Source organism: Physeter macrocephalus, chromosome 2, assembly GCF_002837175.3.
Source record: "Physeter macrocephalus isolate SW-GA chromosome 2, ASM283717v5, whole genome shotgun sequence".
Taxonomy (NCBI): domain Eukaryota; kingdom Metazoa; phylum Chordata; class Mammalia; order Artiodactyla; family Physeteridae; genus Physeter; species Physeter macrocephalus.
The window spans coordinates 36,090,951-36,104,463 of NC_041215.1; the positions used below are offsets into that span (position 1 = coordinate 36,090,951).

Below are 13,513 nucleotides of genomic sequence, written 5' to 3' on the forward strand. Positions count from 1 at the left end.
CCATCCTCATTCAGGATGATGGTAAGCCTGTGACATTAGGTCAGCCCAAACCCTGCCTGAAGACATTTAAAGTCAGTAAAAAAATGTACACACACACACACATTTACACACACGGTCTCAACAAAGCACCTCTAGATTTGAAACCTCACCAGTTTTCAACCCTGTGTAGGTTCCAGAACTGCTTTTTTGTTTTCTCCATTTCTTCACATGGTTTGGTGACCTTTGCCCTTTCCACTATACCTTCATCTGTTTTTTTTTTTTTTTTTTTTTTTTTTTTTAATTTACTTCTGGCTGCCTTGGGTCTTTGTTGCTGCGGGCGGGCTTTCTCTTGTTGTGACGAGTGGGGGCTACTCTTTGTTATAGTGCAAGGGCTTCTCATTTTGATGGCTTGTCTTGTTGCGGAGCGCCGGCCCTAGGGCACGCGGGCTTCAGTAGTTGTGGCTCGCAGGCTCTAGAGCGCAGGCTCAGTAGTTGTGGCACACGGGCTTAGCTGCTCTGCGGCGTGTGTTATCTTCCCGGATCAGGGATCGAACCCGTGTCCCCTGCATTGGCAGGTGGATTCTTAACCACTGCGCCACCAGGGAAGCCCCCTTCATCTGGTTTTGTTTCTACCTTGGAATTCTCATTCTCACACTTGTGGCAGGATCTACAATCTAAGGATTCCCATGGAAGTTCAAGCATGTTTTGAGTGTGTAATCCTAGGTGATGGCTATGTGACATTAACATGGTCAGTCTCTGTATGCTGTGATGCAGAAAGAGCTAGGTGGGAATGCGTGGAGAGCTGAGTAGTGATGGTGGAATACTTGCTCTGCTTGCAGAATCCCAGGAAGGAGCCTGTTTACCTCTCTGGCTATGGTGTGGAGTTGGCCATTAAGAGCACAGAGTACAAGGCCAAGGATGATACTCAGGTGAAAGGTGAATTTGTAAATTAAGACCAATGTGTTTTCTTTTCTTTAAATATGAGTTAAAGGTGAATTTGTTTCTTTAATGGAAAAGAATAGATTTAGGAGTATTATGAACCTATGTTTGAATCTTGGTTCTGTTATATCTGAGTAGGGTGACAAATTCTTTAGGTCCTAATTTTTTCCTCTGTAGAGTTCAGATAATGATATATGCCTCTTAAAGTATTTTTGAGGAGAAAATAAGATGTAGAGGTAAAGAATTTAACAAAGTTTTTTTCACAAAAGAGTTCAGGAAGTAGTAGCTATTGTTATTGATGATAGGTAGTTCACAAATAGTAATTAATTTGTGACCCAATGTGAAATCTTAAGCTATCATAAAATTAACAAACAGTTTCATGTTTTTATATTATTTTCTGCACTTGGAACAGTTTACTGTGGATACGTCCTGTTGTAATATTCTAAGGTTTTGAATTCATTATTTCCACAAGTTTTATGTGTAATCTTTTTATGTCTTTTGAGCTTGTTTTGAAAGTAAAAATGATTGGTTTTGGTACATGGCAGATAGCCTAGTACTTCATTATCCTGTCCTCAGTAATTATATTTAGGATTAATAAGTTGCCTAGTTGCAAATTCCTCAGAATTTTGATACTGAAAAATCCATTATTCATAATTTTAAAGGTATTAATTTTGAAATATTTAACATGTAAAAATTTCCACAGTTTAAGGAAAAACACATTCTTTCTTTATCCAGGAACACAGGATATATTAACCACTATGTTAGTTGAGGTATTCAACATTTTTTTTTTTTTTTTTTTTTTTTTTGTGGTACGCGGGCCTCACACTGTTGTGGCCTCTCCCGTTGCGGAGCACAGGCTCCGGACGCGCAGGCTCAGCGGCCATGGCTCACGGGCCCAGCCGCTCCGCGGCATGTGGAATCCTCCCAAACCGGGGCGCGAACCCGGTTCCCCTGCATCGGCAGGCGGACGCGCAACCACTGCGCCACCAGGGAAGCCCGGTATTCAACATTTTAAATGCTATTATAGTTTCAGGTGTTTCAAATTTTTTTCAAATTTTATGAAGTTAATATTTTTATTTCTAATCTGAGTGATTAGACATGTATTTGCTGTGCTTTTGTAGGAACTGAAGTTAACACCACAGTGATTGGTGAAAATGATCCTATTGATGAAGTTCAAGGATTTCTCTTTGGAAGATTAAGGTATGTATATTCTTTTGGGAAAGGGTCTTGTTCTCTTTTAACCTCCAGCCTTCTTCACATTGTAAGCATCATCTTTCTCTTTACTGCCTGAGTTACAGATCTCCCAACAATACTTTATGTATGTAATCTAATATGAGGAGATGACCAGTTAGTTTGTAGTACAGTTTATGATTTCTGGTAATTCTGAAGCACATTATTCTTACATGATACTATGGCTGCCTGCTTATGGCTTAAATTGATTTCCTTTTCTGGACCTTGCATTTGATAGCATAAAGTTACATGCCATTTTTTGATTCACATAATAGGAGAAATCTAATTGTTTTATGCAGCCTTTTCCTGAGGAAAATCAAATGTATTTTACGTTAGAGAGGTCATAGCTATTATTTATTTATTTATTTTTGCTTGTTTGTTTCTTATCTCTTTTTAAAAAAAATTTTATTTTATTGAATTATAGTTGGTTTACAATGTTGTATTTATAGCTATTTACTCATACTAAACATAGTTTGAAAAATTGCAGAAGAGTTGTAGTAGGTGTGGTAGATTTTATATATGTTCAGTTGAAATACATTTTATTACAATTTGCTTTTTATGAAAGAGGATAGGAAGTGGCTTTTTGAAGAAAATTCCTTAACTATTTTATGAAAGCATAATAGAATTTTATAGCTGAAGAATGTTCTTAGCTGTTATTTTAAATGTTGCAGTTATTTCTGATACGATTTGATCATTGTTCAGAGCCCTGAATTCTGCTTTATCTGGAAATCTTAATTAGGACATCTATGGTATGCTTTTAAAAAAATTTTTTTAATAGAAATAGTATGTATAGGTGCAGTTTCATATATTTTAGCTTTAACATTTGACCCAGTGAAATGACAGCTAGACTAACAGTTTAGTAGAGATGACTTTGTTGATGTTGAGTGACTGTGCATATGTTGAGTTCATCCTGTGCAAATGCACATTTCTTTGTATTGAACATCAGTTGTGGCCTTATTAATATGCAGTCAGCTTCCATTTTTACTGCATCCAGGTTTCCAGAATCCCTTTTCATATTCATGTTTTATATATGTTTGTTTTTTGGATAGCCTTATGATTTCATGTGTTTATAGCACAAAGGTAGTATGTAGAATATTGAAGACAATTTCCTTTTTGGACATTCAGAATAGTTATTTAGCGATCTAAAGTAAGTGACCCATTTTAAGGTATTTTTATCATGAAGAAAAGTGTAGTAACTGGAATGGATTGGTGGGATGGTGAAGGATCTGAGTAAATATTTTACTTTCGGCAGGTTGCATTTAAGAAATTTTGAGTTTTTAGTGTTAAAAACAGGATTACTCTGTTCCGTCTGTCTGTCTGATCTAAATGATCTATCTCTGCCTCTGAAAACTTCTGTTTTACTAACTTTAAATAGAATGCACTGTATTTCAAGATTAAACAAAACGCAATAATCTTGGTTCGCTTGAATTATATTCATGTGACTAGAGGATTTATGAGCGTGTAGCTGAAAGAAACTCATTTTGTGATTGGAAGCAAGGTATTTCCAATTTTATTTTGAGAAATTAAAAAGGTTCAGGAAAGGATGGAGAATAATAATATAACATACACCTGTACTCACCACCCAGAATTGACTGTTTCTATTGTACTTGCTTTTCTGTACCAAAGAATTGTTTATCAAGGTTTTTTTTTCCTGCAACATAACACCTTCTTTTACTTGAAGAAAGAAAGAACCAAGGTGAGTAAAACACAGCAGATAGAGTTGAGGTCCCCTCTGTGCCCTCCTCTCAGTCCCACTCCTCTCCCTCCCCCAACATAGAGAGTCGCTGTTGTAGTGATTCATTTTTTAATCTGTAAATTTTATGGTTTTTAAATTAACTCATACTTTTCTCTATTAACTTGTTTTTTAAGAAAAATTTAATATTTTTCCTATATTGTAGGAATTTTCCTGTTACTAAGTGGGGACAGTTGTGAAGATAAATTTGGGGTCAACTTCTAAATGTGCTTTGGGAAAGAAAAGACACCTGAAAAGGATTGATTTTATGTTTCTTTCAGAGACCTGCACCCTGACCTGAAGGGACAGTTGAAAGAACTCAGAAAGCATCTCGTTGAGAGCACCAATGAAATGGCACCTTTAAAAGTTTGGCAATTGCAAGGTAATAAAAACGGAGAGGAATCATTCTAAATTTTATGGTATTTAAAAAAACAGAAATTGAATTTAATGTATTTATTCACAGATTTTAAGGGTCATGTGATTAATCCTGATTTATTAGAAAAGAAAGGAAGAAAGTCCTTTTGTAGACAAATAACACTCTGCAGAGTAATATATATTTGTAGATGAGTTACCAGATCTTTCTTTGTGTGACCAGGTGCATAAGCTTGTAATACTAGAAACAAGTTTGTTTTAATCTTTGTGTTTCTATATGTATACATTTATTACACAGTTGGATGTTAAAGGCATGTCCGTATGGCAGGATGTATGTGTGCTTTTCTGATCCAAAGAACTATGTATCAAGGTTTTCTTTCCCAGCATAATTTACTAAAGTCTTTTGCTGTACTTTGTGTTTTGTTGTAAATCCAGAAGAAGGAAAAGAATTTGGGGTGGATTAATCTTGTGCTAAATGTGTTGGTATATGCCTTAGTGTTTATGCAGACAGATCAAGGAACGGCTACAGTAAACACTCTAGGGGCCTATGAAGTGAGTAAAACCTTCAATTCAACCATGGGCATGCTTTGAAATGGCATTCTAGGGCATTCTTAATTACCAAGAAAATAGTGGGAAATAAATGTGCTTTTTTCCTCTTTCTTTCTCATTGCTGTAGATGAGTACACTTTAACTTTTGATGTTTGATGTTGTTGCAGATCTAAGTTTTCAGACTGCTGCCCGAATCTTGGCTGCTCCTGTTGAGTTAGCGCTGGTGGTTATGAAGGATCTTAGTCAAAATTTTCCTACCAAAGCCAGGTAACATAGAGTAATAAGGCTTTGAGACATTCTTCTTTTTAACATATGCCTAATGATCTTCATGTTTATGCATAAAATGAAGCCATTAAAATATGAAAATGCTTAGGAAATTAAAGTTCTCTTACTACCCGCACTGTACTGTTAATGGCCCATCTTCCCAAGAAGGTGACAAGCCCCTGTGTTGTGTGGTTGAAGAGAGCAGTCTAGGTTGTGTTCCTGGCACTGCTAGTTGTGTGACCTTTGTAAATAATCACGTTCCTCAGCAGTAAAACAGAAATAACAACACCTACCTTTCAGGATTAGATGAGTTAACAAAATTTAATGTATGCAGATGTAACTAACTTAGGGTCTGTCATGGACTCCGGTGTTTTTCTTCCTGAAGAGTTTCTTATATATCATCTTACTCACTCTTGATGAAGGAAATGAATCATAGAGGCTGACTTGTTCATAGTGACAGATTAAGATTTTGAATGCAGCTTTTCTGCTGTTTCAATTGTATAATGGTCCTCCACATCTCATAAATACAGGCAAACCTGTTTTAAAAGCCACATTTTCAGAAACTTAAATAATTGTCAGTCCTTTTCTTGAGTCACTGAATGAGGTGTTTTGACTTCTGATGTGAGATGTTTTGTAAATAAATTTGTTTATTTGATTAGTCTTGGGAAAAATACTTCTTAGACAGGACTTAAGAATCATATAGTACATTATCATTTAGTCCAGCATGCTGTTGAAGATATACATATGCTTAAATAGCTTGAACAGTCTGCTGCCTTAACTTATTGAACTAAGGTGCTCCTTAGCCTGTGAGCTGTAGAGATCATATACAGGAATAGAGTTACATATATTTAACTAAGATCTTGGAAATAACTGCACTCACATTAAAGTACAACTATTACTGTTACTTTTCCTTGGTTTTATATCTTGTGATAATGAACAAATACACACATCTGAGAGGAGGAATATATATGTCAATTGTAAAGGTTTAAGGTTTTTTCCATTTAGTTTTTTGTAATTTATGGAGCAATGTGTTGTTTCGTATAGGGAAATTGAAGTCTTTTATATCAAATACTAAACTAGGCACTGATAATGTTTTTATTTCCTTAGAGCAATAACAAAAACAGCCATGAGTTCAGAACTTAGAACCGAAGTGGAAGAGAATCAGAAGGTATTAACCAATGGAAAATAGTGGCCTTTCTGTTTTGTATTATATCTTTAAAGATGCGGAAATATGAGTTAAATCAGTGACATTTAATAGTTTTACTCTTCTTTTATTAAAGACAGTGGTATTTTGATTTATTTCTGTAATCTTTTTTATACTTTCAGTAGTTAATCAAAGTTAAATATGAATATATAGTTCAAAGCATCAAATGGTGCTACCTGTTTCTTTAGAAAAAAGCACCCCTGCCAACATGTCTCACTCCCTGTGTGACCCCCTTCCCAGAAGCATCTGCTTTCAACTCCTAGCTGATTCTTTGGATATTTATCTCCAGATTCCAGCAAGCTTAAATTGGTGCTTTCTCAGTTTCCAATCTTATCTATTGGCCTTCTGTTACAAGGATGAGGCCTGACTTTCTTTCACTGCTCTCCCCACTTCTCCCACTGTCTACCAGTACTCCATATTGGCACTTTCCCCATCTTTCTACCACCCCTGTGTTTTTGTCATGGTTTTATCAATTTTTGATGTGCTTCACTATGGACTGGTTGTTCTTTATGTCTAGTACATACCAGTTATCCTGGGACCTTCCTTTAACCTCTTTTTTCGGATCCCCTATTTCTTGGATTCCACGTCTTCTTTGTTTTTGGTTTACTCCCTTATTTTGGTGCAGCAAATCATTCTTCATGAGAAAGGTTGCATGTGAGGTAAATTTCAGACTCTGAGAAATTAGTTTTCCCTTTCGTTTTTTTTGTTTGTTTGTTTGTTTTTGGCTGCGCTGAGCGGCAAGAAGGATCTTAATTCCCCAACTGGGGATCGAACCCATGCCCCCTGCAATGGAAGCGTGGAGTCTTAACCACTGGACTGCCAGGGAAGTCCCTTCCATTTCTGTTTTTATTGATAGCTTGGCTGGGTATAGAATTCTAGGTTGGAAGTCATTTAGAAGCTTGAAGTCATTGCTCCTTGGAATTTTGGTTTCCATTATGGCTTTTGAGAAGTCTGAAGCCTTTGTATGAGATCTGGCTTTTCTCTCTGGAATCATGTAGGGTCTTTTCTTTGACCGTAGTAATCTGAAATTCCATAGTGATAATGCCTTTTTAAAAAGTCTTTGTACTCTTGGGTGGTTGGTGGGCCCTTTAAATCTGGAAAATCCTTTCCTTTAGTATTGGGAAATTTTCTGGACACATTTTGCATTTCTTCTTTTTGGTTTCTCTTTTCTGATTTCCTAGAATTCCTATTCATTCTTAAGATGTTATATCTCCTTGACTAGTTTGGCCTAATTAAAAATCTTTTATTTCCTGTTTTCCAGTTCTTTTGTCTTTTATTTTTAAACTTTCTGGGAAGGATTTTCAGACCACTTGTTGGGATTTCTTTCTTTAGTTGTCAAATTTTTAATTTACAAGGGTTATTCTTGAATTCTTCTTTTTATGGTGTTGTCTTATCCTTTTGAAGATATTGATGGTTCATGTATGTGTTTTCTTTTCTCTGCATAGTCTGTTCCCTCTTAAGTTGCCTTTCTTTTTGTCTTGGTCTGTTGTCTTTAATGTTAGAGTCTTTCCTTAGATGTCTGGTGGTCTCTCGCTAACTGCTCATATTAGAGAGTGAGGCAATAAAAAATTGATTGAAAGCGCGAAGGATGCATCTTTGTGACAGTAGGTGTGGTGGAATGGTCGTTTCCCAGGGAACTCCAGTGACAGAATCTTTAAACCTTTCCTCTTGAGCTGTTTAGTCTCCTGAAAAGGATCTTCCGATCTTCTGCCGGGAGGGTGAGGTCTGGCTGCTAGAGTTGTAGAAACCCAGTAGGGAAGAGCATTTGGTAACTTCCGTACAGTCCCCTGTTTTCAGAATGGGATCCCCATCCTCTGTTGTGTTTCATTTCACATAGTTCCCAGTCAGTCTTTCCCACAGTCACAGGGTGCGGTATTCACAGCCTGGAAATGAGTGGATGTGAAGTTTTTCTTTCCCTTGTAAGAAATTCTGATTCTCGTTGATGATTTCTGTTATCCCCTTATCTTCCTTGCCATTTTATCCTGGCAGGGCAGAGAAGCAAAAGTCGTGGCTTCTGCATTGTTTTGTGTTTTTCCCATGCAGTCCTAGATCTTAGAGTTCATTTCTCCCTGTCCACTGAGTGAGGGGGAGTGAAGGGAGCTCAGCCATCCCTGCCCCTCTCCCCCAACCCTGGGAGAGCTAAGGGACCCATGTTCTGTCCCTAGTATCTGATACGCTTCTTCCCTTCTCTACTGTATGGTGTTGAATATATGATCAACCGTTCCAGTTCCCTTGCAGAGAAAGAGGAATTGATTGGAAAGGATATAAGCCAACAGAAGCTGTGTATGATATGGCATCAAAGCAGTGTTTCCAGTGCGTCAGGCGGGTCTGAGGGCTGCAGGGGCTGCACGGTCAAATGCATTCCACCGTGTCAGAGAGCAGCAGTTGAAGGGCCCCGTGGAGGTGGTCTTGGAGAGCTCAGGTGTACGTAGGTGCTGTCCTTAGCTCAGCAACTCAAAGTTTCTTGGCGTGCCTTAGTTAGAAAGTTTAAGGGAGGTGTGCGGTTTTGAAACCCTTTTAGATCGGATCCCTGGACTTCATCCAGAAGGCCCGGCTGTCAGTGACTGCTAGCACAACCTTGGCTGGCATCACAGACAGGGAAGGGCAGCCAAAAAGTAACTCTCCCTGCTTGGCTTATTTAACACTCTCCCTATCCCCAGTGTTGTAGGAAACAGTTGTATTAATCATTGTTAACATTTGTACATATAATAAAACCAGAAACCTGGAAATTTTTGTTAAATATTCTCTTCCTGCTCCTTAATAAGTTTTTAATATTTCAGTATTTCAAGGGAACTTTAGGATTACAGCCTGGAGATTCAGCACTGTTCATCAATGGACTTCATATCGATTTAGAGACGCAGGATATATTCAGGTATGGACAATATTTTTCACCCTGAAAAGTTTTTATAATGTGTGGCTCCTTATGACTTGTCCAGACTGTTGTTCCTCCTTGATGTGACAGGTTGCAAAGCCTGATGACTTATCAGGCCCAGTGTGTGCATTTAGGTAGGCCCATGTTCTGGCTGGGATGGGCAGGATGATACTTGGCCATTTTTTATCATAATGTACATCTGATGCCTTGGACATTTAAGGCCCAGGTGTCTTTTGAGGGTGCCCTTTCAGAGCCTTAGTTTTCCTGTTAACCATAGAAACAGAAGAGAGCAGGTTCTTTTGTTTCTGAGAAGAGTATGAAGTAGGTTTATGCAAAATGCGGCCTCTGGTGTCACAGAAGGTGATCTGTCTTACATATATTATTTGATACCTTTTTGTTTTGTTAAAATGTGGTTTAGGACTAAATTGCTCTAAATTTTCCTTATGAATTTTGGGGGTTGGGTGCAGAAGACAGTCAGGTAGAATTCTGATTTTATCTTTGATATTAAAATTGACACAGTTGATACTGTGGCTTCATAATAGTGAAAACAAAAGCTGTGGTTGGTTAATGCTTTAAAAGAAGCAGTTTCCACAGTAAGATACTTTTCACATTATATTAATTGAGCTTTTATGTCCATATACTGCTTTCAGAGCTAGTAAAAAATTAGTAAAGGACACATTAAAAGATTGCCCATGTTTTTATTTTATTTTTTAAAAAATCTCTTTAATTTTCCAGAGTATTGCAAACTGTGTACTTGCTTATTGTAAACAGTTTTAAATAATGCAGAGATAAAGGAACAGTCTTCTTATTTCTTCTTCCTTACCCAGCAAACCTCTTAAGTTGGGTGTGAATTCCTCCAGACCATTTTCTCTGATCATATGTGTGTGTGCCTGTGGGAATTGATGCTGCTATTGAAACGTATATTAAACATATATTATTTAATATATTTTTTGGTGTTTTTTTAATAAGCTTTTCAGATAATTTTAGATTCATGTGCAGTTTTAAGGAATATCACAGGGAGATTACTTTAGTGTTTTTAAAAACATGCAGTGTAAAATCAACATTTAGGATTATTTCATCCTCAAATTGTGTGTTTAAACTTAGGGATAATTTCTATACACAGTGTATACGTTGATAAGTATAAATAAACATCAGCCAAGAAGCAACTCCTGCCTACTTGGTTCTGCATATTTGGACAAAAGGAAGCAAGGGAAGAGCTCCCTCTTTTGATTTCTCAACTCGTTTGATAGTGCATTGATTTTGAACTGATATATTTTTCTCATGGTGAGAATTTTTTTTTTGAAGCCCTTTCTCCTAAATACCTATTTGTTTTTTTTCAGTCTGTTTGATATATTGAGGAATGAAGCTCGGGTGATGGAGGGTCTGCATAGATTGGGAATAGAAGGCCTTTCTCTGCATAATGTTTTGAAACTGAACATCCAGCCCTCTGAGGCTGACTATGCTGTAGACATCAGGAACCCTGCTATTTCGGTAGGTATTCTGTGAGCGTGTCCAGGGAGTGGTCTGGCCAAGTATTTTAGTATGGTTTTCGCATTTGTCTTTTAGGAGAGGTAAGTTATTCCTCTTATCTCTTTTGTCGGCATCAAAGATTTACAACAACTGCTTATATGCGGCTATGTGTATATAATAAAGTAGGCTCTTAAATGCTCCAGAAAGTTGAGCTATTAGGTTTACTGTGGTTAAGACCGTGATTTTTCCACTTTTGTATCTCTTTAGGAATTCGGCTGAGCCTCTCTTGGGAAAGTGTTTAGTTTGTATATTCTCAGTTGCACGCAAGTCTTGTGTGATTTTGTTTAAAAATATCAGTTTTTAGCTACCAACCTCCTTTAACAGGCCTTTGATATTTTATACTGAAGGAATTATGTAGATTAATACCACTCTGTGATGTCTCTGGGCCTTTGTCTCCTCGTCTGTGAAGAGACCAGAGGGAGCAGAGCTGTGCCGGGCAGTCGTGGTGAAAGTGAGGTCCGTGATGGAGACGTGCCTGACACCCTCAGCTCTCCAGTCCCCTTTTCTTGGTGTCTGTCCTGCACTGGTTTTAGGGAGATTTTTTGGAAAGGGGAATAATATAGAATGTAGATGTTCACTACTTCTCACTTGGTGGTGTAACTGTTATTTTGATGAATACTGTTATGTCATTTTTTTCCCGTTAAAAATTTTTTCATTGTGAAGAGTAAAGAGACTAACATAATTAGTAACCGTAGGACCCATCGCCATACTTACTAAGTGCTAACATTTAATCGTTTCATGTTTTCTTGGAAGAAAAAAATGTTTCAGTCAAAGCCCTCTTTATATCTCTTCCCAGTTCCACCCCTCTCCTCCCTGCAGGTAATTCCTCTTCTGAAGTGGGCGTGTATCCCTCCTGTCCCTTACTTGATCATTTTCTTCCCTATTGTATGTTTTAAAATTTTGAAAAATGCCATATCAGTATCCTTCATCGGTTTTTTTTATTACTCAATAATTTTTTCAAGGCTTATGTAGGTTGATATATATAGATCTAGTTTATCACATCATGTTTTATATTTTACTTATTTTTTAAAACATCTTTTATAAATTCACAGTTTAGAATTTAAGACATACAAAAGAGTGTGTATTGAAAAAACTCTTCACCCAGCTGTCCAGTTTTTCTCCCTGGAAGCAACAGGCATTGTCAATTCGTTGTATATCCTTCCAGAAATACTCTATTTACATAAGCAAGGTAATATACCCATACTTTCCCACCCTGCTCTTTTTGTACAAATATCATATACTATTTATCCATTCCTTTTTTTATGGATATTTAGTTGTTTCTAATGTTTTGCTGTTATAAGCAGTACTGTTAACGGCTCTTTTTGTACCTCTCTCTTCGTGCACACATGTGAGAATATATTTGGGATAGACACCTAGAGCTGTAGTACTTAGTGGTAGGGTAGTAATAAAGGCTTCAACTTTATTAGGTCATCTTCTCTAAAGTGACTTCCAGACACCAGAATTGGGTGAGAATTCCCATTGTTCTATATTTTTGCCTATTCATGGATATTGATAAATTTAAATTTTTTTTTTTTTCAGTTTAATCAGTGTGAAATTTCTTTGTGCTTTTAGTTTATATTTCTTGGATTACTAGTGAAGGTGTACATTTTTCCTTGTGTTAATTGCCCATTTAAATTTCCTCTGTAAATTTCTTATATTCTTGACTCATTTCCATTTCTCATATGTTGCTTGCCTTTTTAAAATTGATATATTAGATTTCTATAGATATTCTTTTTTTTTTTTTTTTTTTTTTTTTTGCGGTACGCGGGCCTCTCACTGTTGTGGCCTCTCCCGCTGCGGAGCACAGGCTCCGGACACGCAGGCTCAGCGGCCATGGCTCACGGGCCCAGCCGCTCCGCGGCATGTGGGATCCTCCCGGACCAGGGCACGAACCCGTGCTCCCTGCATCGGTAGGCGGATTCTCAACCACTGCGCCACCAGGGAAGCCCTCTGTAGATATTCTTGACACTAGTCCTTTAGTGATTTCGTAGGTTGCAAATACCTTCTCCTATTCTGTGGCTTGTGTTTTAGTCACTCATTTTTCTACTTGATCTTTATATTTTCAAAAATGGTCTTTCCCATGTGATTCTTCTTGAAATAATTTAAAGTCTTACTGTTATTTCTGCAAATTTCACTAATGATGACTAAAGGGTATGCACAATGTTGTGTTCTATTTTTTTTTTTTTTTTTGTAGTGGATCAACAACCTGGAGGTTGATAGCAGATATAATTCATGGCCTTCTAGTCTACAAGAGTTGCTTCGCCCCACTTTTCCTGGTGTTATCCGACAGATCAGGAAAAACTTGCACAACATGGTAAGTAAAACTCCTTATTGCTGGGCTGTGATCTCTATTTCTTCCTTGCCTTCTCCCCTCCTTTCTGTCATATCTAGAATGTTCACTTCTCTCCTTTACTAGCTGCTTCTCCCCCCCACCACCACTAGATACGCTCTTTTTCTAGCTCCATATTCAAACTGAAAGGGTTGGGAAATGTACTGATTGTTTGTAGGGCTCTGAAATGTCAATGTATAAGGAAATGCTCCTCATCCTTAATCTCACGGTTTAGACTGTGTTGAGTTTTAAGATAGGTGTTCTTGTTTACTCAGAAGATGAATATATTACTACCGTTTTTCTTGAATATCTTAATCCCTAAAATTTAATAGTTCAATTTATTCCCTTAAATAAGTCTTTGTCAGCTCCTGCTTTTAAATCCTTATTCCACTGCTTTAGAGAGATAGAGGAAAAGGGGTTTTAGTTGACACTCTTTTCCCCTCTCATGTCTTTTTTTTTTTTTTTTTTTTTTTTTTGTGGTATGCGGGCTTCCCTCTGTTGTGGCCTCTCCCG

General features: G+C 37.3%; 1 protein-coding gene across 2 annotated transcripts in view; it reads left to right on the top strand.

The window, feature by feature from the left end:
- Nucleotides 1-13,513, top strand: part of UGGT1 (UDP-glucose glycoprotein glucosyltransferase 1) — a 110,308-nt gene that overhangs the window by 21,061 nt on the left and 75,734 nt on the right. For both annotated transcript variants that reach the window (XM_007127050.4, XM_007127051.4), the window contains exons 7-14: nt 819-915; nt 2,040-2,118; nt 4,162-4,262; nt 4,969-5,068; nt 6,173-6,233; nt 9,050-9,141; nt 10,482-10,632; nt 12,866-12,985. In XM_007127050.4, coding sequence (XP_007127112.1) covers nt 819-915; nt 2,040-2,118; nt 4,162-4,262; nt 4,969-5,068; nt 6,173-6,233; nt 9,050-9,141; nt 10,482-10,632; nt 12,866-12,985 — 801 coding nt within the window. The remainder of the gene's footprint in view (nt 1-818; nt 916-2,039; nt 2,119-4,161; nt 4,263-4,968; nt 5,069-6,172; nt 6,234-9,049; nt 9,142-10,481; nt 10,633-12,865; nt 12,986-13,513) is intronic.